This window comes from Eriocheir sinensis, chromosome 44, assembly GCF_024679095.1.
Source record: "Eriocheir sinensis breed Jianghai 21 chromosome 44, ASM2467909v1, whole genome shotgun sequence".
Taxonomy (NCBI): Eukaryota; Metazoa; Arthropoda; class Malacostraca; order Decapoda; family Varunidae; genus Eriocheir; species Eriocheir sinensis.
The window spans coordinates 4549263-4572742 of record NC_066552.1 but is presented as its reverse complement, the minus strand read 5'-3'; the positions used below and the strand labels follow the sequence as shown (position 1 = coordinate 4572742).

Here is a 23480-nt window from a genome sequence, read left to right as displayed (position 1 = left end):
TAGAAGTAGTAGTAACAGTAGTAGTAGTAGTAGTAGTAGTAGAAGTAGTAGTAGCAACATGAGGAGAAGGAGAAGCATCTTATCCCATCCCATCCCATCCCATCCCATCCCCTCCCCTCCCATCCCATCCCATCCCATCTCATCCCATCCCATCCCATCCCATCCCATCCCCATCCCTCAACCCCAACACAACACAACACAACACAACACAACGCAACTCAAACACGATGAAGCTTAACCAGAGCGGGCCAGGCAACCATAAAACAAGAGAAGCCGAGGAATCAGCTTACAGATTAGCGTCGACTCCCGGGCTCCAGATTTAAGGCTTACTTCAGAAATTGGCCTGTCAGGGGTAATAAGGGTGGCAGTCGAGAGGCCGGGCTTGCGGAGGATGTGTCTGGTTACTAAGTCGAGAGAGGATGTGGAGGAGGAGGGGAGATGGGAGAGAGGGGAGAGAGAGCGGGTTGCAGAAAGAGTAAGAAGATAGAGATGGAAAGAAGAATGGAAAGAAACCGTAAGAGAGAGAGAGAGAGAGAGAGAGAGAGAGAGGCTGAGTGCGTGTGTGTGTGTGTGTGTGTGTGTGTTCATTCTTGCTTACTCTATATTGGAAGGGAAAGGGGAGGGAAGAAAGCAGAAGAGAGAGAGAGAGAGAGAGAGAGAGAGAGAGAGAGTAATCATAGTTTTAAAGTCCTTCTCCTTCATAACGTAACCTGGACTAAATTTCTAATCAGTATCATGTCAACTTAGGAAGGGAACAAAGGCGGCTCTTTCGCGTAATGCTAAAAACCTCCTCTGAGAAATATGAGAAGTCGGAAGCGTCCTCAGAAAGCTGGACCAAGGAAGAAGAGAAAAAGGGAAGAAAAATACACACACAATGCTAAATGAAAAAAGGAATGGAAATGGAGAAAGAAAATTGAAAAGAGGAATGAAAAAAGGGAAGGAGAAAATACACAATGCTGAAGGAAAAAAGGAAAGAGAAGGGAAAATGAAAATACACGGAATTACAAATGAAAAGAAGAAGGAAAATGAAAGAAAATAACAAAATACTGAATGAAAAGTGAAAAGAAAAAGGGAAAGAAGAAAATACACAGAAGTCTGAAGGAAAAAAAAGAGAAAATAGAGGAAAAATACACACAATGCTGAAGGAAAAAAAGGAAAGAAAATGGAAAAAAGAAAACACAGAATTGATGGAGGAAAAAAGGAAAGAAAATGGACAGAATGATAATGGAGAAAAGGATAGAAAATGAAAGAAGAATATAACACAGAATGATGAAGAGGAAAAAAGGAAAACAAAGAAGATAATACGCAATTCTGAAGAAAAAAAGGAAAGAAAAAAGGAAGAAAAAATAACAGAAAATAAACTGAATGCTTTTGGAAACTAATTGTCTTGATGGAAAGAAGAAAAGACGCTTACCTTAATGAACGAACCTAACTAATAACATTCTGACGCCAGGCAATGGAGAATAAATGAGAGAGCAATAGGAGTATGTATATATCATAGTCTTTATAATGGTTATATTCATTTTCCATTCATTTCATTATTACGTTCATTTCACATTCATTCATTCATTCATTCATAGCAGGCTTTTTTTCTTTATTTCCATTTTTTTTTTACCCTTGAGCTGCTTCCTCTTCTATATTCATTCCACTTCTACCTTCATCACAAAATCCATAACAAGTAGAAAGATCAATCAAGAAGTAACAACTGCATCAGGTATCGACATTTCCACTCATCCCCTCGCCTTAATATCATGAGTGGAGGGCCAGCATTTTAGTCGTCCCAGCAGAGGTCTTCGTCAGCAGCAATCTTGGGAGGGCGGTCACCAGGGGGGCCGTGCAGGGCGATAAGCTTCTGTACCTGCCGTTGTGTCTCTACTGGGCCTTGTGTAATCTTCTGCGGGAGGAGGAGTAGGAGGAGGAGGAGGAGGAGGAGGAGGAGAATGGCATAGAAAATAAATGTAGGAGAGAGGGGACAGTATGAGAAAGGGAGTCGAAATAAAGAGGCATAATGTGGAAATCAAGAGAAAGATATGATAAAAGTGAAGAAATAAGAAGGAAAAGGGATAAGAAAGGAATGGGAATGGGAAAGCGAGTCGAAATAAAGAGGCTAAATGTGGAAAGCAAGAGGAAGAGATGATAAAAGTGAAGAAATAAGTAGAAAAAGAGATTGGAAAGGAAGAAATGCGGGGAATGGGAAAGGAAGAAAAGGGAGGTGAAGATAGGAAGGAAGAAGTGTAAAAGGAGAAGGAGAGGGGAGAGGGATAAACTGGAGGAGGAGGAGGAAAATAAGAAGAAAAAGATAACGAAGATAGGAGATAGGAACGGAGGAAATGAAGGGGATAGGAAAGGAAAAGAATGTAGGAGGTGAAGAAGGAAGGAAGAAGTGTAATAAAAGGATGTGATGGGAAAGGAAAAACTGGAGGAGGAGGAAAATAGAGGAAAAAGAAAACAAAGAGTAGGAGATAGGAAAGAAATACATGGGGTAGGAAAGGAAAAAAAATGTAGAAGATGAAGATAGGAGGGAAGAAGTGTAAAAGGAGAGGATGGGAAAGGGGAAAACTGAAGGAAGAGGAGGAGGAGGAAAATAAGAAGAGATAAGAAAGAGAAAACGAGGAATAGAAAATAGGAAAGACAGGAAAAAATGTAGGAGGTAAAGATAGGAAGGAAGGAATGTAAAAGGAGAAGATGGGAAAGGGAAAAGGGAAAACTGAAGGAAGAGAAGGGGGAGGAAAATAAGAAGAAAGAAGGAGAAAACGAAGAATAGAAAATAGGAAAGACAGGAAAAAATGTAGGAGGTGAAGATAGGAAGGAAGAAGTATAAATGGAAAAGATAGGAAAGGGAAAACTGAAGGAGGAGGAGGAGGAGGAAGAGGAGGCAAAAAAAAAAAAAGGAGGAGCATAAGGACTTAAATCCCATGTTCTTATTAAACTCTCTGGACCCCGAATTCATTTGTCAAAAGCTTTCATTAGACTTCCTCCCCATTTAGCTTCGTCCACCTACGCACTCCTTCCCTTCCCTTCGCCGGCAGTTTCATCTTATGTGTATGTTGGGGGATGGACTATGTGTAGGGGGAAGGGGAGGGGTTATGTGAGTATGTAGGGGAGGAAAGGGGGTTCTGTGTGTTGGGGAAAGGGGTTATGTGTCTGTATGTGGGGGAAAGGGGGTTCTGTGTGTTGGGGAAAGGGGTTATGTGTCTGTATGTGGGGGAAAGGGGGTTCTGTGTGTTGTGGGGAGGGGTTATGTGTGTATATAGGGGAGGAAAGGGGGTTCTGTGTGTTGTGGGGAGGGGTTATGTGTGTATATAGGGGAGGAAAGGGGGTTCTGTGTGTTGTGGGGAGGGGTTATGTGTGTATATAGGGGAGGAAAGGGGGTTCTGTGTGTTGTGGGGAGGGGTTATGTGTGTATATAGGGGAGGAAAGGGGGTTCTGTGTGTTGGGGAAAGGGTTATGTGTCTTTATGTGGGGGTAAAGGGGTTCGGTGTGTTGGAGGGGAGGGGTTATGTGTCTATGTGTATGTGTGTGTGTGTGTGTGTGTGTGTGTTAAAGAACTAGAAATCGTAAAATATGTGTCAGAAACTTCCACTGATGTCTTTCAAATTTTAACACCAGTGGAAAAGTTAATAAATACACAACAAAGACGAAGAGAAAACAGAAAACTAAGCAAAAAAATACAAGAGAGACTGACCGAGTTTGGGAGAGAGAGAGAGAGAGAGAGAGAGAGAGAGAGAGAGAGAGAGAGAGAAAACAGTCACTATAGAAGAACATAAAAAAATATTGTAAAAAAAAAGACAAAACAAAAAATAAGTAAAAAATGAAGAAAACTCGAGTATTGAAGACTGCATAAGGAAAAAGAAAAGCATAACACCAAACTTGTACAAACTCAAGCTTCCTCTCACCTCCATCAAAGCTCCATCATTCTCAAAACACGAAAGGAATGAACTAAAACACGAGGGAACAAAAACAAGGGACCAGGACAGTGAAGAACACCACAGTGCCAACTCAAAACAACACCCTTCCACACGAGAGACAAATCCTTATGTAGCGGGTGTCTTCTGTGCCCCCCGTGTATGTGTGGGTGTGGGTGGGTGTTAAGTGGATCATCGTCCCTGCGAGAAGTGGAGGATCACGCGGATCATCTCTTCCTGCATCATCTTATTACCGTTTGTGCGTGAGAGGCGAGGGATCTGTGCTTATTCGAGGTCCTTGCCAACCCTTCTGTGTCCTCTTGTGATCTTTTCTTCCTGCTCCTTCATCGTCATACCTGTGAGTCCCTTCTCTTACCTGGACTGTGCTTAGTGTGTTATTATTGTATTTTGGTATTGTAGTCTTATTGTAGTGTATGAAGTCTTGTGTTGTAGTGTTCTTTATATGTTTTTCTTCCTGTTCCTTCATCGTCATACCTGTGAGTCCCTTCTCTTACCTGGATTGTGCTTAGTGTATTGTTAGTGTATTTTGGTGTTGTAGTTGTATTGTAGTGTATGAAGTCTTGTGTTGTAGTGTTCTTTATATGTTTTTCTTCCTGTTCCTTCATCGTCATACCTGTGAGTCCCTTCTCTTACCTGGACTGTGCTTAGTGTATTGTTATTGTATTTTGGTGTTGTAGTAGTATTGTAGTGTATGAAGTCTTGTGTTGTAGTGTTCTTGTGATGTTTTTCTTCCTGTTCCTTCATACCTGTGCGTCCCTTCTCTTACCTGGATATTGCTTAGTGTATTGTTATTGTATTTTGGTATTGTAGTAGTATTGATGCGTCTGGAACCTTGTATTGTAGTGCTTTTGTGATACTTTTCTTTATGTTCCTTCATACCTGCGCGTCCCTTCTCTTACCTGGATATAGATTAGTGTGTTGTTATTATTGTTGTGTTGTATTATTTCTACCTGGCTGTATTGTGTTTTGGAGTTCTTAGTCTGACTTAGTCCCCCCATCCCACCGTCCCATCCCCCACAATTTCACCTAAAGAAGACCCGCCCCCAACATGCCCCCTCCTCTCCCCCCCCTCACCTGTCCTTCCGGGTTAATTAGAGAAGGTTGCTGTTTATTGTGTCAAGGTTTCACGCTCCGCAAGCCACCTGGAAAACTTTAGAATTGAGGCGAACTCGTGGAAAGACAAAAGGGGAGGTGAAGGAAGGGACGGAGTGTGGGTGCGAGGGAGAACTGCGTGTTGGGATTCCTCTTGTTCCTCTTGTTCCTCTTCTTCCTCTTGTTCCTGACTGTCACACTGGCTGACGGACTGACTGACTGGTTGACTTGTGGTTGACTGACTATAAGCTTGATGGGTTTCTTTAGGTAAGCTGACTTAACTTACTGGTTGACTGACTGACTGACTGACTGGCTGGATGATTGTTAGATTGACAGGGAGGGAAATCTGAGGCACATGTGAGATAGAGAAAGAGACCGACGGACAGATAAACTGACAGACTGACAGATACACACAGACAGATAGGGAGAGAGATTAACTGATTGACTGGTTGACTGAGACATTTAGATAGACTGACGGAATGATAGATAAAAAGATGAACAGAAAAAGTAGAATGATAGAATGAAGACCTTACCGTAAACACACACACACACACACACACACACACACACAGAAGGAAGAGGAGACGAGTCGGATCGGAGGCGGGGAAGGAGGAAGAAGAGTCGAGTCGAAGAGAAGGAGGAGGAGGAGGAGGAGGAGGAGGAGGAGGAGAGGAACAGAAACGGAGTCCTCTTTACAATGCCTCTCACTTCCTCTCAGCCGACTCGTAACTCTTCATAATTCTGACAACAAAAGTGGGTAATGGGAGGAAGCGCTCGGACCCCCCCCCCATCCCCCCCATCCCCCTTCCACCCCACCTACCCCTTCCTCCGAGTTGGCTGACTGGCTAGCTCGATCCTGCCTCCTCCTCCTCCTCTTCCTTCTGCTGCAGTCGCTCCTCCTTTTCCTCCTCCCTCCGTCTGTCTTTTTTTTCTTCTTCTGCTGGTGGTGGTGCTGCTGTCTTCGTTTTGTTGTTGTTGTTGTTGTTTTGTGGATGGGTTTGTTTTTGTCTCGTTCCCTCTCTGTCTGGTTTTACTTCTCTGTCTATATATATCTATGTATTTATCTATTTGTATCGTTAAACAAACACACGCACGTACACAATCTCTCTCTCTCTCTCTCTCTCTCTCTCTCTCTCTCTCTCTCTCTCTCTCTCTCTCTCTCTCTCTCTCTCTCTCTCTCTCTCTCTCTCTCTCCTGCTCTCTTTTCCTCTCCTTTTCTCTCTTCCTCTCTTCTCTCTCTTCCATGCATCCCTCCCTCTCTCTTAACCCCTCCTCCCTCCCTCCCTCCGTCCCCCCAACCCCTCTCAACCCCCTCGTTCCCGACCCGCCTAAGGTGAAATCGCTGTTTAGCGTCATCAGAGAGTTATGAAGATCTCAGTTCGCTTGGGAGTGCCCTCGTAACTCTCCATCTAAGAGCGGACTGCCGAACGTCACCATGGGGGGAGATAGAGACACGGGGAGGCGGAGAAGAGGGGGAGGAAGAGAGGGAGAGGGGGGCGAGGATTCTTAGAGAGGGGCAACAAAAAGAAAATGATGGGTGAGGGTCCCGAAGAGGAGCGGCTGAACCAAGTGGATGAAAGTCGTAAAATAAGTGATCACAGGAAGACGGGTGGAGTGTTGAAGTGGACAAGTGGAGAGAGAGAGAGAGAGAGAGAGAGAGAGAGAGAGAGAAGACAGAGAAAAGGTATAGCAGTGGAGAGGAAAAAATGTAAGAGAAAACAAATAAAGGAGGGAGAGGAAGGAAGCAAGAGAAAAGAATGAAGGAAGGGTGAAATTTAAGTGAAGGAGAGGAAGAAAAGGAGAAAAAGATTAAAAAGAAAATGGAAGAAGGAAGGAAAAATAAAAAGCACAACCAAGAAGAAGAAATGGAAGGTGTTCAGGGTGAGAGAGGTGAAAGGGAGGTGGGGGATGAGAGGGGGGGGGTCCAGAGTGAGAAACGGGAAGAGGGGATGAGAATGGGGGGTTAAGGGTGAGAGAGAAGGGTGTGAGGGTGAGCGGGGAGAGGGTGGGGTGAGATGAGCGAGGGGGGGCGATAGGGAATGAGAAGGTGGGGTTAAGGGTGAGAGAGAAGGGTGCGAGGGTGAACGGGGGGAGGGTTTTAAAGGGTGAGAGAATGGGGTGATATGAACTAGAGGAGAGGGGGGTGTCAAGTGTGAGAAAGGGGGGTGGGGGTAGGGGGTGTTAGAGGAAGGAAGGGTTAAGGGGTGAGAGAGAGAGGGGTGTGTGGGTGAGCGGGGGGAGGGCTTAATAATGGAAGAATGAGGGAGAGTGGATGAAAGGGAATAGGGAAAGTGGATGAAGGAAGGAATGAGAACAGTGGATGATGAGCAATGACAAAAGTGGATGAAGGAGAATAGGGAAAGTGGATGAAGGAAGGAATGAGAACAGTGGATGATGAGCAATGACAAAAGTGGATGAAGGAGAATAGGGAAAGTGGATGAAGGAAGGAATGAGAACAGTGGATGATGAGCAGTGACAAAAGTGGATGAAGGAAGGAATGAGGACTAAGGTGAGGAATGAGAAAGGAGGATGAGAAGAAAACGGATAAGTTAATGAGTTTTGAATAAGGAGAATGAGAAAAGTAGACGGATGGAAGGGAAATGAGTGTGAGTGGATTTAAAGGGTGAGATGAGCTAGAGGAGGGGGGTGCCAAGGGTGAGAAAGGGGGAGTAGGGAGTAAGGGGTGTTAGAGGAAGGGGAGGGGTGAGGGTGCTGGTTTAAGTGTACATTCAGGAGTCTTCAGTAAAATGCAGTTGGAGATGGGATGAGACAAAGCCCGCGGAGCCTCGACGTGGGAAGTGTTTTCGGCCACACTCTTACGCCCGGCTCCTTTTGTCCGCCTAATTGACCCATCATACTTTTCATTTATAATTTTAACTCCTATTACCCAACCCTCCTTCTTTGCTCCTCCTCCTCCTCCTCCTCTTCTTCTGCTGCTTCTTCTGCTTCTGCTTCCATTTTCTTTCTTGTCTTACTGGTTTGCCCTTTCCTCCTTGTCCTCCTCCTATTCGCCCTCCTCTTCCTTCTCCTTTTTCTTCTTTTTCCCCCTCCTTCTGTACTCCTCTTCTGCTTCCGTTTTCTCGTCTTCCTGTTTATCATCTTCCTCCTTCTCCTTCTCCTCCTCTTTTTCCTCCTCTTCCTTCTTTTCATTTTCCTTCTTTCTCCCCCTCCTTCTTTGCTCCTCCTCCTCTTCTGCTTCTTCTGCTTCTGCTTCCATTTTCTCGTCTTCCTGTTTATCATCTTCCTCCTCGTCCTCCTTATCGTCCTTTTCCTATTTTTCCTCCTCTTCCTTCTCCTTTTCCTTCTTTCTCCCCTTTCTTCTTTACTCCTCCTCTGCTTCCATTTCCTCGTCTTCCTGTTTATCATCTTCCTCCTTGTCCTCCTTAGCGTTCTTCTTTTCTTCCTCTTTCTCCACTTCCTTCTCCTCCTCTTCCTTCTTCCTCTTTTTTCCTTTTCCTTCTCCTCCTCTTCTTCTTCTTCCATTTTCTCCTCTTCCAGTTAATCATCTTCCTCCTTGTCCTCCTCCTTATCGTCCTCCTTTTTTTCTTCTCCTCCTTCTTTACTTCTCCTTCTCCTCCACTTCTTTTTCTTTCTCGTCTTCTATTTTTCCTCTTCCTCCGTGTCCACCTACTTATCCTCCTCTTCCTCCTTCCATGTGTTAATTAATCCCTAAATCATTAGTGTGTGGAGAAACGCACGCTGGGGAATGTTTTTGTATGTTTTTTTTTGTTTGTATGTGGACATGTGTGTGGAGCTATGTATGCATGAACAAATGTATGTATATAGTTATGTACATGTATGGATACCTTCATGAACGTAAACTATGAATTAACCAGCGTTTAAATGTCTATTGTGGCGTATGTTGTATAAGCAGAAACAATAACAACATTAATAATAACAATAACAGCAATAAAAATGACAGCCTCTACACAAACAAAACCCTTCTGGTGCTGCGATGATGTCCTCCGCTATCACCATCACTGACACTCACCACCCCTGTCGATGGTACTGGTGGTGGTGGTGGTGGTCGTGTCGCCGTCACCTCCGCGGCAGACAATCGCTCCATTAGCACGCGGCGTCCCCAGCGCGGAACAAAGCCGCGCTATACATCATGTCCGCCGCTAATGGAACGCCGACACTCCTCGCTTTTTTCACACGGCAAAACTCGACAAAATGAGACACGAGACGCTGCCGACCCACCGACCGACACCGACACCGACCAGCGCTTCCCGTCCAGTCCTGTCCACCGCGGCCGTCGATATACTACTTATGTTCCTTCTTCGCCTCCTCATCTTCTTCATCTTTGTCTTTGTTTCTGTTCTTGCCGATCCTCCTCCTACAATTCTTCCTTTTCCCATCTCCTCTCTTTTTCTTGTTCTTCTTTTACTACTCCTTCTCCTTCTCCAGCAGTTTTTCCTTTCCCATAATCTACTCTTCTTTTCCTTCTTTTCTTTTTTCTCTTCCTTCTCCTCCTCCTCCTTCCGATATTGTTCCTCCCTATCCTCATATTCATCTTTATTCTGTTCCTTCCTATTCTCCTCCTCTTCCATCCCCTCCATTTCCTTTCCCATATCAACCTATTCCTACACTACTTCCTCTTCCATCTCCTTCAGCTCCTACTCTCCTTCTTGGCCCATCTACTTTTCTTGTTGTTCTTTTATTTTTCCTTGTCTCTCCTCCTCCCCTTCCTCCTCCTCCTCCTGCTGCTGCTCTTCCACCTCCTCCCCGAAAGTTGGGTTAGGTAAAGAAGAGCATGTAGGAAAAACTCATTTATTCCGAACACTTTTGTTGAACACTTCGGCACCTTCTGTAGGCTTATCGGGTCGTCTAAAGCGTCATCGAGTTGAGTATCACGTTGGTAAGAATACAAGTGAGTGTTTTCATAGCTCCTCCTTCCCCTTCGCTGGCGGGGGTGCCTCTCCCTGCGTCGGCGTGTCCGTGGTGGCGTCCTCCTCAACGCGTGTGTAGACCAGATTGGGGACTCGTTCAGGGTGGAGGTAAAGGTTTTGCTTGAGCGGGAGGGAGTACCAGAAGTCGCGTGTCTGCAATAAGAGTGAAGGAGGAGGATTAGGAGGGAAAATTGTTGGTAAATGTTGTGTGTGAGGAACGAGAATCAGAAGTTACGGGTCTACAATAAGGGTGAAGGAGGAGGATTAGGAGGGAGAACTTTGTAGGTAAATGCTTTGTTTGGGAGGAAAGAGAATCAGAAGTTGCGTGTCTGCAATGAGGGTGAAGGAGGAGGATTAGGAGGGAAAACTTTGTAGGTAAATGTTCTGTGTGTGAGGAACGAGAATCACAAGTCACGGGTCTGCAATATAAAGGATGAGGAGGAAAGGGATTAGTAAGGAAGGACTCATAGAAAAGCGTGTGGGTAACTGTTTTGTATGAGAGGAAAGAGAATCACAAGTCACGGGTCTGCAATAAAGAAGAATGAGGAGGAAAAGTATTAGTAAGGAAGGACTCACAGAAAAGCGTGTAGTTAACTGTTTTGTATGAGAGGAAAGAGAATCAGAAACCACAATGTCTGCAATAAAGAAGAATGAGGACAAAAAAAAAATAGTAAGAAAGGAATTTAGGTAAGGTGGTAAGGTAAGGTCAGGTCAGGTCAGGTCAGGTTAGGTTAGGTTAGGTAAGGTAAGGTCAGGTTAGGTCAACTTAGGTTAGGTTATAGTACGTATAGGTAAAAGGAAAGGGATTAATAAGGAAAAAAATCATAAAATAGCATGCGCAGGTTTGGTGTGAGAGGCAAGAGCACCAGATGTCACGGAAACGGATTACCAAGGAAGGAATCATAGTAAAGCGTGTACAGATTGATAGTCTTCGTGTTCAAGTCGTAGGAAGGAGGATACGCAGGTTTGGTGTGAGGGAAGAGAACCAGACGTCACGGAAACGAATTAGCAAGGAAGGAATTATGGCATAGCGTGTACAGATTGATAGTCTTCAAGTCGTGGGAAGGAGGATACGCAGGCGCAGACAGGCTCACCTCCTTCCTGTAGTCCTCCTCCATGGCTGGCGAGGGCTGCAGCGCCAGGTACTTGAGATCCCCGCCCTTCACAGGCTCCCACACGAACCCTAGAGAGTCGTCCGGCGTGGGGTTCCTGTGTGGGAGGGAGGGAAAGGAAGGTGAAAGAAAGTGTACAGTTAGCCAAACCAACAAAACACATGTCTTTAGATTTCGCTCAAAGTCTGTTCCGTCGACCCATGAGTGTTCGATAGTATTTTTGCCGACTGTACAGACTCCCTAGATGTACCTGTTGCTTAAGGAAGGACTATAAGACGGAAAGAAGATTGGGTTAGTTGTAACCTCTGTCACACCAAAAAAGAGGGAAGGAACGTCTTGAAGTAATCTATTTCGCCACTCAAAAGAAGATAGTTGTAAGAAAGTAGAAATGAATTTGTGGTGATTGCCTCGACTACCGGTGCTAATGATTGTGATTCTGTTAAGCTTTGAGGAAGAACGACTGTGTGACTCCAGAGAACCTATTTGTGTTCATATTTAGACGAAGATTTTTTTTTTTTTCCTTAGTGTGGATTGCTATTCTCTTCTTTAATTCACATAGGAAGGAATTATTATCTGATTGTCATTTATATTACTAGAATGGCGGTTGTTGTTACTATCATTATTCCTATTCTATTATTCTTTATCAAGTATTATTATTGGTAGTAGTAGTAGTAGTAGTAGTAGTAATAGTAGTAGTAGTAGTAGTAGTAGTAGTAGTAGTAGTAGTAGTAGTAGTAGTAGTAGCAATCTCACACATAAGTCTCCACAAAAACAAACCACCGTTCACCCACTCGTTGTGTTCCCCTGTCCCTCCCTTACCCAGTAGCGGCGAAGTTGGTCCACAGTTTGAGAATAGTCTTCCGTAGCTTAAGGTCCACCTCGTCCTCCAGCTGCGGCAAGATGGGCCCCCCCTCGAACATGTACATGAGGTCGTCCATGTGTGGGATCCCTGGCAGAGTGCAAGTGTTAGGTCAGCTCACCCATCTTCTCAAACATTCCGGGGCATATTACACACCCACACAGGATAAGGCTTTCGTAGAAGTTTGGGGTATTTCCACGGGTAGTTTTATGAGTTTAATGGTAGTCTGACAAGCTTCTGTACCACGAACGTGAAAAACACACATGAAAACCGGACTCATCTTTGTGGCCTTTGGATATTGTTGTTATGCGAGCCGAAAGAATAATGACAACTTAGCCCTTGTCAACTATTTTTAACCCACGGAGAAGATAAGACAGGTTCTCGAAAGTATTTTTTAACTTATTGGCGCAGAAACCTTGCTCATCTGCCGTCTGGGTCATGAAACCGCCCATGAGAATGACTAAAACTTCTACGAGAGGTTTTTTACATAGAAGCACTAAGATGTTGAAACGCTTGAGCATATAGTTCCTGTGTAGTTTGCCCTTGAATTTACGTTTTCGGTGTTGTTGGCATAATAGAAAACGCTTTTAAGGAACGCTTAGAAATATTGAATGGTCGGTTAGCTTTGTGGCTCATGGTAGCATAAAATTAATGTGTTCAGGTCAGCTTGCATGTGTCAGAGGATCCTGTGTAGTTTGCCTTCAAATTTACGTTTTCTGTTTTGATATTATGATAGAAAATGTTTCAAAGGGGAGCTTAGAAATATTAAATCATGTGCTGAGGTCGGTATTAATGTACGCCTCCGCCTCCCTCATCAATTATTTCATTACATTCATGGTACAGAGGCTTTGTCACACTACCACCAGGGTCATAACACCACCCGGAAACCCTTATAGCTCCTACGAATGCCTTTTTTTACAGCAAGGGAGCCAGGTCAAGGGCACTAAAACAAATAAAATAAAAAATCCCGCCAGGCGCTGCTCCAACAAAAGAACAGTAGAACAAGAGGTCAAAAGAGTGGTCAGTTTGGGAAGAAGAGGTGTCTTGATGCTCCTCTCCTGAAAAAGGCCAAGTCATAGGCAGAAGGAAATACAGATAAAGGAAGGCTGTTCCAGAGTTTACCAGCAGAAGGGATAAAAAAATGAAGATGCTGGTTAACTCTTGCATAAGGGATTTGGACAGTATAGGGTAGAAAGTCGAGTGTAGCGGGGCCGCGGGAGAGGGGGAGGCATGCAGTTAGCAAGTTCAGAAGAGCAGTCAGCATGAAAAAATTAGTAGAAGATAAAAAGAGAGGCAAAATTGCGACGGAAGTTAAGAGGTAAAAGACTCAATGAGAGAAGGGTAGTTGATGAGACGAAGAGCCTTAGACTCTACCCTGTCCAAAAGGGCTGTATGTGGGAACCCCCCCACACATGAGATGCATACTCCATACACGGGCGGACAAGGCCCCTGTATATGGGCAGCATCTGTGCTGGGGAGAAGAATTGCCGGAGACGATACAGAACCCCCAACCTCGAGGAAGCTGATTTAGTAAGAGAGGGATCAAGTGAATTAAGCTATTAAGCGATACAATGCAATACAAGTCAAATGGAGGAGAAGAAGAAGAAGAAGGTCCTCTCTCACACACAGTCGCTCAACTCACAGTGCTTGCCGATGCTCAGTTGGAACATGTCAGCGGTAGAGCGCTTGGCCCGGTGCCGCAGCTCGAACCTGTAGGTGGTGTTCTTGTAGGGCGCCACCGTGGCCGAGTACAGCTGGGTGGTGAGGTCATGGCACACGGCGAAGTGACGGTCCGTGAACATCTGCGGTGAAGGGAGGAAGAGGCTGTTCTTAGTTTCTATCACAGGCACAGAATAAACAGTCATCTAACTCTTGATTCCAGTTTTGAAGCAGTTCGCGCATGACGTTACACTGTTTCGCTGCAAGGACTAACACTAGGCTTCTTACTTCCGCCGTCTTTAACTTGCGTTCCATTCGTCACACATGAGTTATCCCCTTAATTCTAGTTTTCTCTATAAGAACTCAGGAGCCTGGAGTTAAATGTCTAGAATCATAGATAGGCACCATGTGACGTCATCATTCTGCGCGTGAAACGACTGTGTATTTTTTGCGGTCGATGGCTACGTCCATCACGCGTTTACTCACCGCAGTCACGTCGTCGGCATGCTCGGCGTCCACGTTGAGGCCCTTGAGGTAGCGGTCGAAGATTATGACGGTCTGGTTGAGCAGCGCCACGTCTCCCGGGCGGAACTCGAGGCTATAGGGCGCCTTGTTCTTGAAGTCATACATGAGGGACGAGCGGGCCATCTCGTTCGCGTAGGTCACTTGAGGGAGAAAAGATGAACGGAGGCTTACTCGCTCTCTTAATCACTTTTTCGGCTTTTTCACTCACTCACTCGCTACCTTGTTTGTTTGTTTGTACAGCAAGGGAGGCAGCTCAGCGGCAAAGAACAAGGCTAAAGAAAACAGAATTAGAGGCCAGAAGAGATCAATTTCGGGTGGAGATGGTGTCTGTAGTATTTGTTTCCTTGTTTTCTTAAGTTAATGAGAATCCAAGGGCGATATTCTCAGACGCTTCCACCTCCTACATCAACTATTTCCAAAGGCTGAAAAGGAGAGTAATCGGGCTTTCATGAGGGGTTTTTCACATTGATGGCACAGAAGAAGGGTCACACTACCGCCAGGGTCATTAAAACTACCCCTGGAGATGCCTAAAACCCCTACGAAACCACCCCAGTGAGAGAGAATAGATATACCTGCCCTAATTTAGTTTCTTTTCCCAACATAGATTATGGTTCCTGTGTATTGTAACGTCTATCATCGTAGTCGTAGTATCTCCACCCGAAATTGACCTCTCTTTTGGCCACTCTTTGCTTTTGTCTATTATGGGAGCGGTAAGTAGCGGGCTTTTTTTTTTTTTTTTTTTTTTTTACACTCTTTTTGTTGCCCTTGAGCCGTCTCCTTTGTTGTGAGAAGAAAAAAAGTATTCGTGTCCTTGTTTACCTAACCTGATGAGAACCTAGGCCTCCACTAAGAGAAAATAGGTTCATCTGCTGCTGTTTCTGAATTATACTCTTAACTTAGATTATGGTTCATGTGTTTTGTAATGTTTATCCTCGTTTCCTCTCCGCCAAAATTACAAATTCCCTCATTTTTATCAACATTATCTCAATATGTTATTTTTTTTTTTATGGTACTCTTAAATGACTGTTCTATCGCTTGTTTCCTTTCTCCCAGCAGACGAGTCCTGTGGAGAAGTAGGGTGGAGGGAAGAAGAACAAGGGGAAGACAGAGGATTAGGTGGAGTGTTTAGAGAGAGACATGAGGAAGTTGGGTTGAGAGGAACAGGATGCAAAGACAGGAGCTACCGGCGACAACATAGAAGAAGACGAAGGAGATGAAGGAAAGAAAAAGAAAAAGAAGATGAGGAGGACGTGAAAGAAGAAAAATAGAAAAAAAAAAGAGGAAGAAAACGAAACAGAAGATGATGGGGAAAAAAAAGAAGATGAAAAGGAAGGAGAAAGAAGAAGAATAAAAAAGAAGACGAAGAAAATGAAAAGGAAGAAAACGAAACAGAAGATGATGGGGAGAAAAAAGAAGATGAAAAGGAAGGAGAAAGAAGAAGAATAAAAAAGAAGACGAAGAAAATGAAAAGGAAGAAAACGAAACAGAAGATGATGGGGAGAAAAAAGATGAAAATGAAGAAGGAGTAAGAAGAAGAATAAAAAAGAAGTCGAAGAGAATGAAAAGGAAGAAAACGAAACAAAAGATGATGGGGAGAAAAAAGATGAAAATGAAGAAGGAGTAAGAAGAAGAATAAAAAAGAAGTCGAAGAGAATGAAAAGGAAGAAAACGAAACAGAAGATGATAGGGAAGTAAAAGAAGATGAAAATGAAGAAGGAGAAAGAAGAAGAATAAAAAAGAAGAGGATGAGAATGAAAAGGAAGAAAACGAAACAGATGATAGGGAAGAAAAAGATGAAAATGAAAAAGGAGAAAGAAGAAGAAGAAAAAAAGAAGAGAATGAAAAGGAAGAAAACGAAACAAAAGAAGATGGGAAAGAAAAAGATGAAAATGAAAAAGGAGAAAGAAGAATAAAAAAGGAAGACGAAGAGAATGAAAAGAAAGAAAACGAAACAAAAGATGATGGGGAGGAAAAAGAAGATAAAAATGAATAAGGAAGAAGTAGAAGAGCCCCTTAAGAACTCCACCACTCCAGGACTTACTAAGGGTGAAGATGGCCCCGTCGTCCCGCGTGATGCCGCTGATGAGGTCCACGCGCTTGTGCCTCCCCTCCTTCATCAGGTAGTCGGGGTCGGCGGGGAGGAACTGGCCGTCCACGCGCGGGCCCAGCAGGAGGGGAAACAAGAGCCACTCCTGCCCCGACACCGACCCGGCCATGCTTAGTGAGGTGAGTGTGGGGGGGCTACACACACACACACACACACACACACACACACACACACACACACACACACACTGCTTTGTCTTTTCTTGTACGTTATTTTTACGTTTTTTGATTTGTTTGTTTGTTGGCAGTTTGGATTCTCTAAAGATCAGCTGTTTCTTCCAGGTATGTATCTCAAAACCCCCACGAATAATTCTTTAAGGCAGTCCCTTTTAGCACCTCTTTGCCATACCTGTGGACAGTCCCCTGCTAAAGGACGTAACATAAGACGAAACAGATCTTCTTAACATTACTTACCGCGGTAAAATAGCCGACTGAGGTAAGCTTGCCCGGGTCCGCCTCCTGCAAGCACGAGAGGAGTTTCTCGCTGCCCTCGTCCGTGCTGCAGTTGAAGACGTTGCCGGCGTACTCGGCCACGTCGGCGTGTCTGGCCCCCATCGCCCAGGGGCACAGGGCCGTGCCGGACTGAAGAATGGCGCGCTGGAACAGGCCTGCCGAGGGAGAAACTGTTCAGTGCCACAAGTATGCTCAGTCTTAAAGATTATTGAAGGCCTTTAGATGATGTCATGCAGAAGGATATTAATATAGTAGATGCATTCATTATATGAGTGGCATCACGAACTATACTTTGCACGCCTGGTCCTCGGCGGGCGGGAGTGCCTCACTCACCGATGGACTTTGGGGAGAGGATCTGCAGGTGGACGGAGCTGCCGCCGGCGCTCTCCCCGAACAGCGTCGTTTTCAGCGGCTCGCCGCCAAACGAGGGCACGTTCCTCTGTATCCAGGCGAGCGCCATGGTCTGGTCCTTGAGGCCGAAGTTCCCGGGGATCACGTCGTCCTCGGTGGACAGGAAGCCTCCACGGAGAAAAAAGAATGGGTCTTGCAGTGGCTAGTGGAACCCTTACACTAAAATCCCACCACAACAAAGCATGTGCACCGATACATATAAAAAGGTTCTACTGAACCACAACGGCGTCACCTGCACGTTGTCTGATTGAATTAATATGAAGAAGGCTTGCCATACCTATATGTTATGACAAGCACAAGTTAACAGGGTCACCTCTTGGAAATATAGATAATATTACATTTTTGTGTGTGTTTTCCTGCATCAATATTGTGCTGGTCCTCATGCAGCGCTCTTATTGACCTGAACTTCTGAAATGATAATAATGACGACACACACACACACACACACACACACACACATACATACACACACGTCAGTACAATAGCAACATGCCTCCCCCATTCTGGAGACTCACCAAGGACGCCAAGCCTGTACTGTATGACGACGAGGACGATGTCTTCGTTGAGGAGGACGTGTGGCTTGTACTCCTCCGCCGAGCCGTGCTGGTAGCCGCCGCCGTGGATGAAGATCATGACGGGAAGGAGCGGCCGCTGGTCCCGCGGCTGTGAGGGGCGGGCAGCACGAAATTAAGTCAAGAAGGAAACATGACCGCTTTCTCGTTTACGGAGTCCTTAGAACATAAAAATAAATTCACTATAGTCAGGAGAGAGGGGAAGTGGTCCATATAAGTCTAGTCCTTTTTCTAGTTCAGTCACACCTTTAACTCCCCATGGAAGAAATACAGAAATAGACGTGAATGATTTAACCCAAGAGCACTAGCGGAGCGATGGTAGTGGTAGAGGAGAGTAGGAGGAAGAAGAGGCGAAAAGTATGTAGAGAGGAGCTTCCCGTCAGCCCTCTGTGTCGTGCCTTGGGGGTGAAGATGTTGAGGTAGAGACAGTCCTCCTCGCCCTCCACGCTGCTCTCAACGCCGGTCAGCATCGCCATGAGGGACAGCTGGGTACACATGGGCGGGGGCTTGGACCCGTCCCGCACGCCGCCCCACCCGTTGATCATCTGAGGGTCCTGCCGGCGGGAAGAATATTGTTACTCTTGTTGTTGTTTTTGATAATGGTGGTGGTGGTGGTAGTGGTGGTGGTGGTCATAGATGTATTCAAGATATGTCGTAGGCAAAATATTGTACACACACACACACACACACACACACACACACACACACACACACACACACACACACACACTACTATAAACAAATTTCTTTAGGGAAGTGATGGGTGTTTGGTCAAGCATCGTACCCTAAACATATGTTCGTGTGTGTGTGTGTGTGTGTGTGTGTGTGTGTGTGTGTGTGTGCGCAGAACCCACCTTCAAGCGGAGGTCACCCACAGGCGGCTTGGCGTAGGGGATGGCGTAGTAGGAGAAAAACGTCTTCCCTTCCGTCGTCTTCTCGCGAATTCCCGAAACTTTACCTGTGGACGTCATCACCACAGGTACCTCCCCCTCCTCCTCCCTCCCCTTGGACAGTACCTCCTTCTCCACCACCACCTCCTCCTCCGTCGCCTCCACCTTCTCTGCCTCCGTCCCCACCACCGTCAGTAAGGATGCCCCCACCAGCAGCGCCAGCAGCAGGAGCCTCATCGTGCCTGCTGGTGAAGGACAAGAGGGAGATTAACCCCTTTGGGTGCGGATATCCTTTCACAAGACCTCACCAAGCTACAGGCATGGAGCAAAAAGTGGCTGTTACAATTCAATATCGAAAAATGTAAAGTCCTGCACCATGGGAGGGGACATCCAGCACACCAATACCACATGGGAAACACCCTACTATCCACCACAGAGGCAGGGAAAGACATGGGACTATATATGTTACCAGGCTACCATGGAAGACCAATTCCGTGCCAATCGCAGCGGACGGGTTTAGCAGTTGTCGGTGGCTGTTTGCAAAGTTTTCGTCACTTATCATTACGTTACCTGCCCGTATCGTTGATCTCACCTGCGCGTGTTAAGTTTATAGGCCTGAATACGCTAGTCGCCATTGCTACTTCAAACACGACTATTACTACTACTATCTACCTACCTACCTATAACTAAGCAATTCTACCTGTACTGCTGCCTCCATTGCTGTCATCATCTTCATCACTATATTATGTCACCAGAAGGGGTACAAATAAATGAAATCATTAAACCACCCAATTATCTTTCCCTTTCTACCTGTACTTCTGCCTCCATTGCTGTCATCATCTTCATCACTATCTCTATTATGTCACCAGAAGGGGTACAAATAAATTAAATCATCAAACCACCCAATCATCTTTCCCTGGAGGTTGTTACATGAGCATTACACAATCTCCGTCATCTCAGCCCCTCCCCGGCAATCCCGTCAATGGGGAGTTGGTGTTCGTGGCTCCTCGTGTAGTACTCCACCTCTAATCACTCTGACTCCCATGTCCCCAACGGTGCCACTCGAACCCCGTTGTTATCTCGATCTAACCTACATGATGATAACTTGGGACTAGGGCCGGTAGTTTCAGACGCTCCCGCCTCTCACATCAGCTGTATCCAAAGACCGAAAAGGATATTAATAGCGTTGTTATTAATGTTATTTCCACGTTCATGTTACAGAAGCTTTGTCACACTACCGCCAGGGTCGAAGAACTACCCCTGGAAATGCCCAAACTACCCGTGAAAGCGTTGTCAAAGTTGTGTTCTTGGGCCTTGAAAGGTTGAAAAATATGGCCCTAGGAAACGCCGTCCCGCGTGGCGCCGGCGTGCTCACCTCGTACAAGGGACCCTGCTCGTGACAGTCATCCAGTTGAAGCATAGCAAGCATTTCCGGTATTTGACCATGCACATTTGCCAGTCAGAATCGCTTATCTTTCATGAGTGGAGTATAATGCATATCTTGAACCATAATGTAGTTCTGTCTTTTGGCACCTTCTTCTGTCCCCTTTTTTTTAATATTGGCAGGGTTTTTTTTCTATTTCGGCCTAGCTGTCGTGCTTCAGGAGTCAAGAACTTTTGTGTTTTTCGTGTCTTCAAGTTTACAGATTCTCGTTTTCGCAGGTTTCAAGGCTTTCAGGCTCCTGGACTCAGTGGACGGTATGATGAAATTATATTGGTGTTTACACTGCTGTACTCCTTAATATAATCTTTTCTTAATAAGAGAAAAGATACGTGATAAATGCCAGCAGCAGATGGATGAAGAAAAGAGGAATAGTAAAGAAAATGAAGAGATGGCTTTAATTAAAGAGGTGCTAAACACTCTCTTTAAAATGTTCTTAAGAAGTCAGCAATGATAAGGGACAAAATCTTACCAGCGAGCCGTGTGGGGGGTGAGGAGGGAGGCGTGGGGGGGAGGATGATAAAGCACCCCCGCGTGTCGGCCTCTCAGTGGGGTACACCGGACCACCTCACGCTCAAGGTCAAGGGCCGTGATAACGCTGCTCAAGGTTTCGCTGTTTTGCTCCTTCATTCTATTTTTCCTCCCGGCGGAGTGAAAAATGAAAGTCGTTATCTTACGTAAGCAATGTTTTTATCAGTAATTATAAGATGCTTCGTACCCTTCCATAAAACAGCTTACTCGTTGCTCGCCCTCACAGTATATTTTGGTCCATATTATTAATCTTACCAAACTCCCTTGATTACTGTTTCTCAAGGCCACGGAGAAGATCAACCGGGCTTTTATGGGTGATTTTCCAGTTCAGGGGCAGAGGTCGTGTAAAACTATCACTAGGATTGGAAAACAGTCCATGAAAAGCCCAGCAACTTCTACGAGAGACCCCGGGCGGAGTGGAAAAATTTGGGCGGCTTTTCCGATACCCTACGCCCCTGTCCACCCAACAGTAAATGGGTACCAGGTATTAATCGGGGGTTGTGTCCCGTCTACTGGGATCTGTTCCCTTCTCCTATAATTCCTTCCCCTTCTGTTCCTCTCCGGCATATGACCACAGATGTTGTGCCGACTAAACGAAACTTTCCAACTTTCAACGAGAGGCTATTCAAACAGACGAACTGAGGCATCGATACTATCTTGAATACGGGCTTTTGTTTCTCCTCTTCTCCTGTCCACGTTGGTTACCGCCACGAGAGGAGACAAAACACATTCATCCCGAGCGCACTCTGCCTGCTAGTCGCCGGTTATCACGTGATCGGCCGAGGTTATACGGAGGCAGCTAGCAGGACGTGCCTGTGTCTTGTTGTCAGGCAAACCGCGCGCGTGTATGGAGGCTGGGGCGGAGGGATGCTTGGTGCCGGGGTGTCCTTGAGGCCGGCACTCAGGAATTAGGGAGATGAGGACATAGACGGATTTAGAATATACTGTTGCATGTGTTGATTAATAATTCGTGCATTTTGTTGCTTGGGAATTTTACTCACGGAGAGATGCAGGACAAACCGGGAAAACACAGGAAAAACGCCACTCCACAAAAATGATAACAGAACTGCTGATAGTGGTGTAGTGCTTATTGTGGAGTGGTATTGTATTTCCTGAGATGCTTTGTTCCCTTCCATAATACAGCTCACTCACTCGCTCCCTGCTCAGCCTCAAGATATTTTGGTCCATATTTCAAGAGGAGGGTATCAGGACACCTCTCCTCCCGAAATTGACCTGTCTTTCGGCCTTGACTCGGCTCGACTTTTTTTTTTTTGTGGAAACACTTTATTATGCTTACAAAAAAATGGTCTTATAATAAGGAGAAATGAATTTACTAGAGAGTGGCGGGCTTTTTTTTTTATTGTTTCCTTTTTTTTTTTGTTTTGTTTTGTTTTCCTTGAGCTGTTTCCACTAATGTAAAAAAAAAAAAAAAACTACCAAGCTTCCTCTATTACTATTTCCCAAGACCACGGAAAAGATTAACCGGACTTCTATGAGTGAATTTCTAGCCTTTGAAAGTATCTCGTCATAGAAAACTTCAATGAGGCAAACCCTAATAGCCACCAAAAAGGAGGGCGAGGTTTCTATAAATAATAAGTTAAGATTGGTAACAGTTGATCCGATGGGGGTTGGGCAAAATCTAGCTTCAGGTTGTCAGATAGGAGGATTGCGAGCGGGACTTCTTCTCTGATGCACCTTATGCTGAATATAGTTTGGTCATATTAACCCAGGACGCCGCTACACCCACACATATATTCTCAGACCCATATTTCATTAGCTTTTACCACTTTCGGCTCTCACAAATATAACCGAAGCCCAGAAAGGTGATGAGTCGGGTTCCCATGCGTTTTTTTTTTGTTTTTGTTTTTTCAAGGGCACACAAAAAAAAATAATAATAAAAAGCCCGCTACTCGCTGCTGTTTATCACATTCACGGTGCAGAAGCCTTGTCAAACTATCACTTGGCTCGCAAAACTTCACATGGAAAGACCCACAACCTCTACACAAGCTAATGAAACCCGGGTGTGTGAACCTCAAGATGCCTGAGGATACGTGTGTGAGTGTAGCGGCGTCCTGGAGTAATATGACCAAACTCTATTCAGCATAAGGTGAAAATGCACCAGAGAATATGGTCTGTATTACAAGACATTTTCGGTTCTCACATCACCTATTTCCAAAGGTCAAAGAGGGGGTCAGTCGGGTTCTAATGAGTGTTTCTTTAGGTTCACGGTACAGAGGAAGTGTCAAACCACCACCAGGGTCATACAACTACCCCTGGAAATGCCCACAACTCCTGCGAAAGCCTAGTCAACTATGTGTTCTTGGGTGGCGATACGTCTTGAAATACGACCCAAGTAAGTCCCGCCCGCAGTCCTAATACCTGACAACCTGAAGCTAGATTTTGCCCAGCGCTCATCGGATCAACTGTTACCAATTCCCAGCCCCAGAGAAACCATGCCCTCCTCCATTACCTATATGAGGAGAGGTACTTTCCAGACGTATCCTCACCTCAGACTGAATGGGGTACGGGGAGGCGCTAACTCACCGTCGTCTGGGTGTAGCAGCGAAGGTCCTCCTGATGCTGGGTGCCGCCGCGCTGTGACGATTAAGTGACCAGATCGTTGAGAGTACACTGATATCATGACTCCTCTCCCTCCCTCCCTCCCTCCCCCTCACATCCTCTCCTCTCTCTCATTCTCCTCTCCCCCATCGTCCTCTCATCACGCTCTCCTATCTACCACTATCTACCCTCTTTTTTTATATACCTTTTATAACCCTCTCACTTACCTCTTCTCTCTACCTTCCCTCCTCTCCTCCCCTCTCTCTTTCTCTCCATTCCTCATCCTTCTCCCTCCCCCCCCCCCTCCTCTCCTTGCACACGTTCTCGTCTCCCCGCTCAGTGCCCACAACGCGATGTTATTAGTTCCTCTAATGACCAACCAACGCACACACAAAAAAATAGTTCTCAGAGTGATACGAGTCAACGTTCCACCTCTTTACTCTTTATAGTGATGG

The 23480-nt window shown here is 45.4% G+C and overlaps 1 protein-coding gene and 1 long non-coding RNA gene across 3 annotated transcripts in view; one reads left to right on the top strand and one right to left on the bottom strand.

The window, feature by feature from the left end:
• The window catches only part of LOC126980328 (uncharacterized), a 36362-nt gene extending 20901 nt beyond the window's left edge, over positions 1-15461 (top strand). The window contains exon 3 of the long non-coding RNA XR_007733075.1: positions 15116-15461. This is a non-coding gene — a long non-coding RNA (uncharacterized LOC126980328). The remainder of the gene's footprint in view (positions 1-15115) is intronic.
• Positions 9773-23091, bottom strand: LOC126980321 (venom carboxylesterase-6-like). 2 transcript variants are annotated; one of them, XM_050830064.1, is made up of 12 exons: positions 23011-23091; positions 18459-18739; positions 18003-18158; positions 17548-17695; positions 16955-17140; positions 16583-16776; positions 16104-16254; positions 14024-14202; positions 13521-13680; positions 11839-11968; positions 11002-11116; positions 9773-10060 (listed from the first exon to the last, which is right to left on the bottom strand). In XM_050830064.1, the coding sequence occupies exons 2-12, from the start codon at positions 18729-18731 to the stop codon at positions 9899-9901; spliced, it is 1854 nt and encodes a 617-aa protein (XP_050686021.1). In that variant the 5' UTR covers positions 18732-18739; positions 23011-23091; the 3' UTR covers positions 9773-9898. The 2 variants fall into 2 exon arrangements, with proteins under 2 accessions (XP_050686021.1, XP_050686022.1); XM_050830065.1 differs by having other exon boundaries at positions 18459-18736; positions 23011-23032.
• Between the last annotated feature and the right edge of the window lie 389 nt (positions 23092-23480).

Coding starts and splice junctions, on each gene's coding strand:
- LOC126980321 (XM_050830064.1), bottom strand. CDS start 18,731: ATGAGGCTCCTGCTGCTGGCGCTGCTGGTGGGGGCATCCTTACTGACG. Junction 17,696..18,002: donor TCAACATCTTCACCCCCAAG/GCACGACACAGA, acceptor CGCCCCTCACAG/CCGCGGGACCAGCGGCCGCT. Junction 11,117..11,838: donor ACCAACTTCGCCGCTACTGG/GTAAGGGAGGGA, acceptor CCTCCCACACAG/GAACCCCACGCCGGACGACT.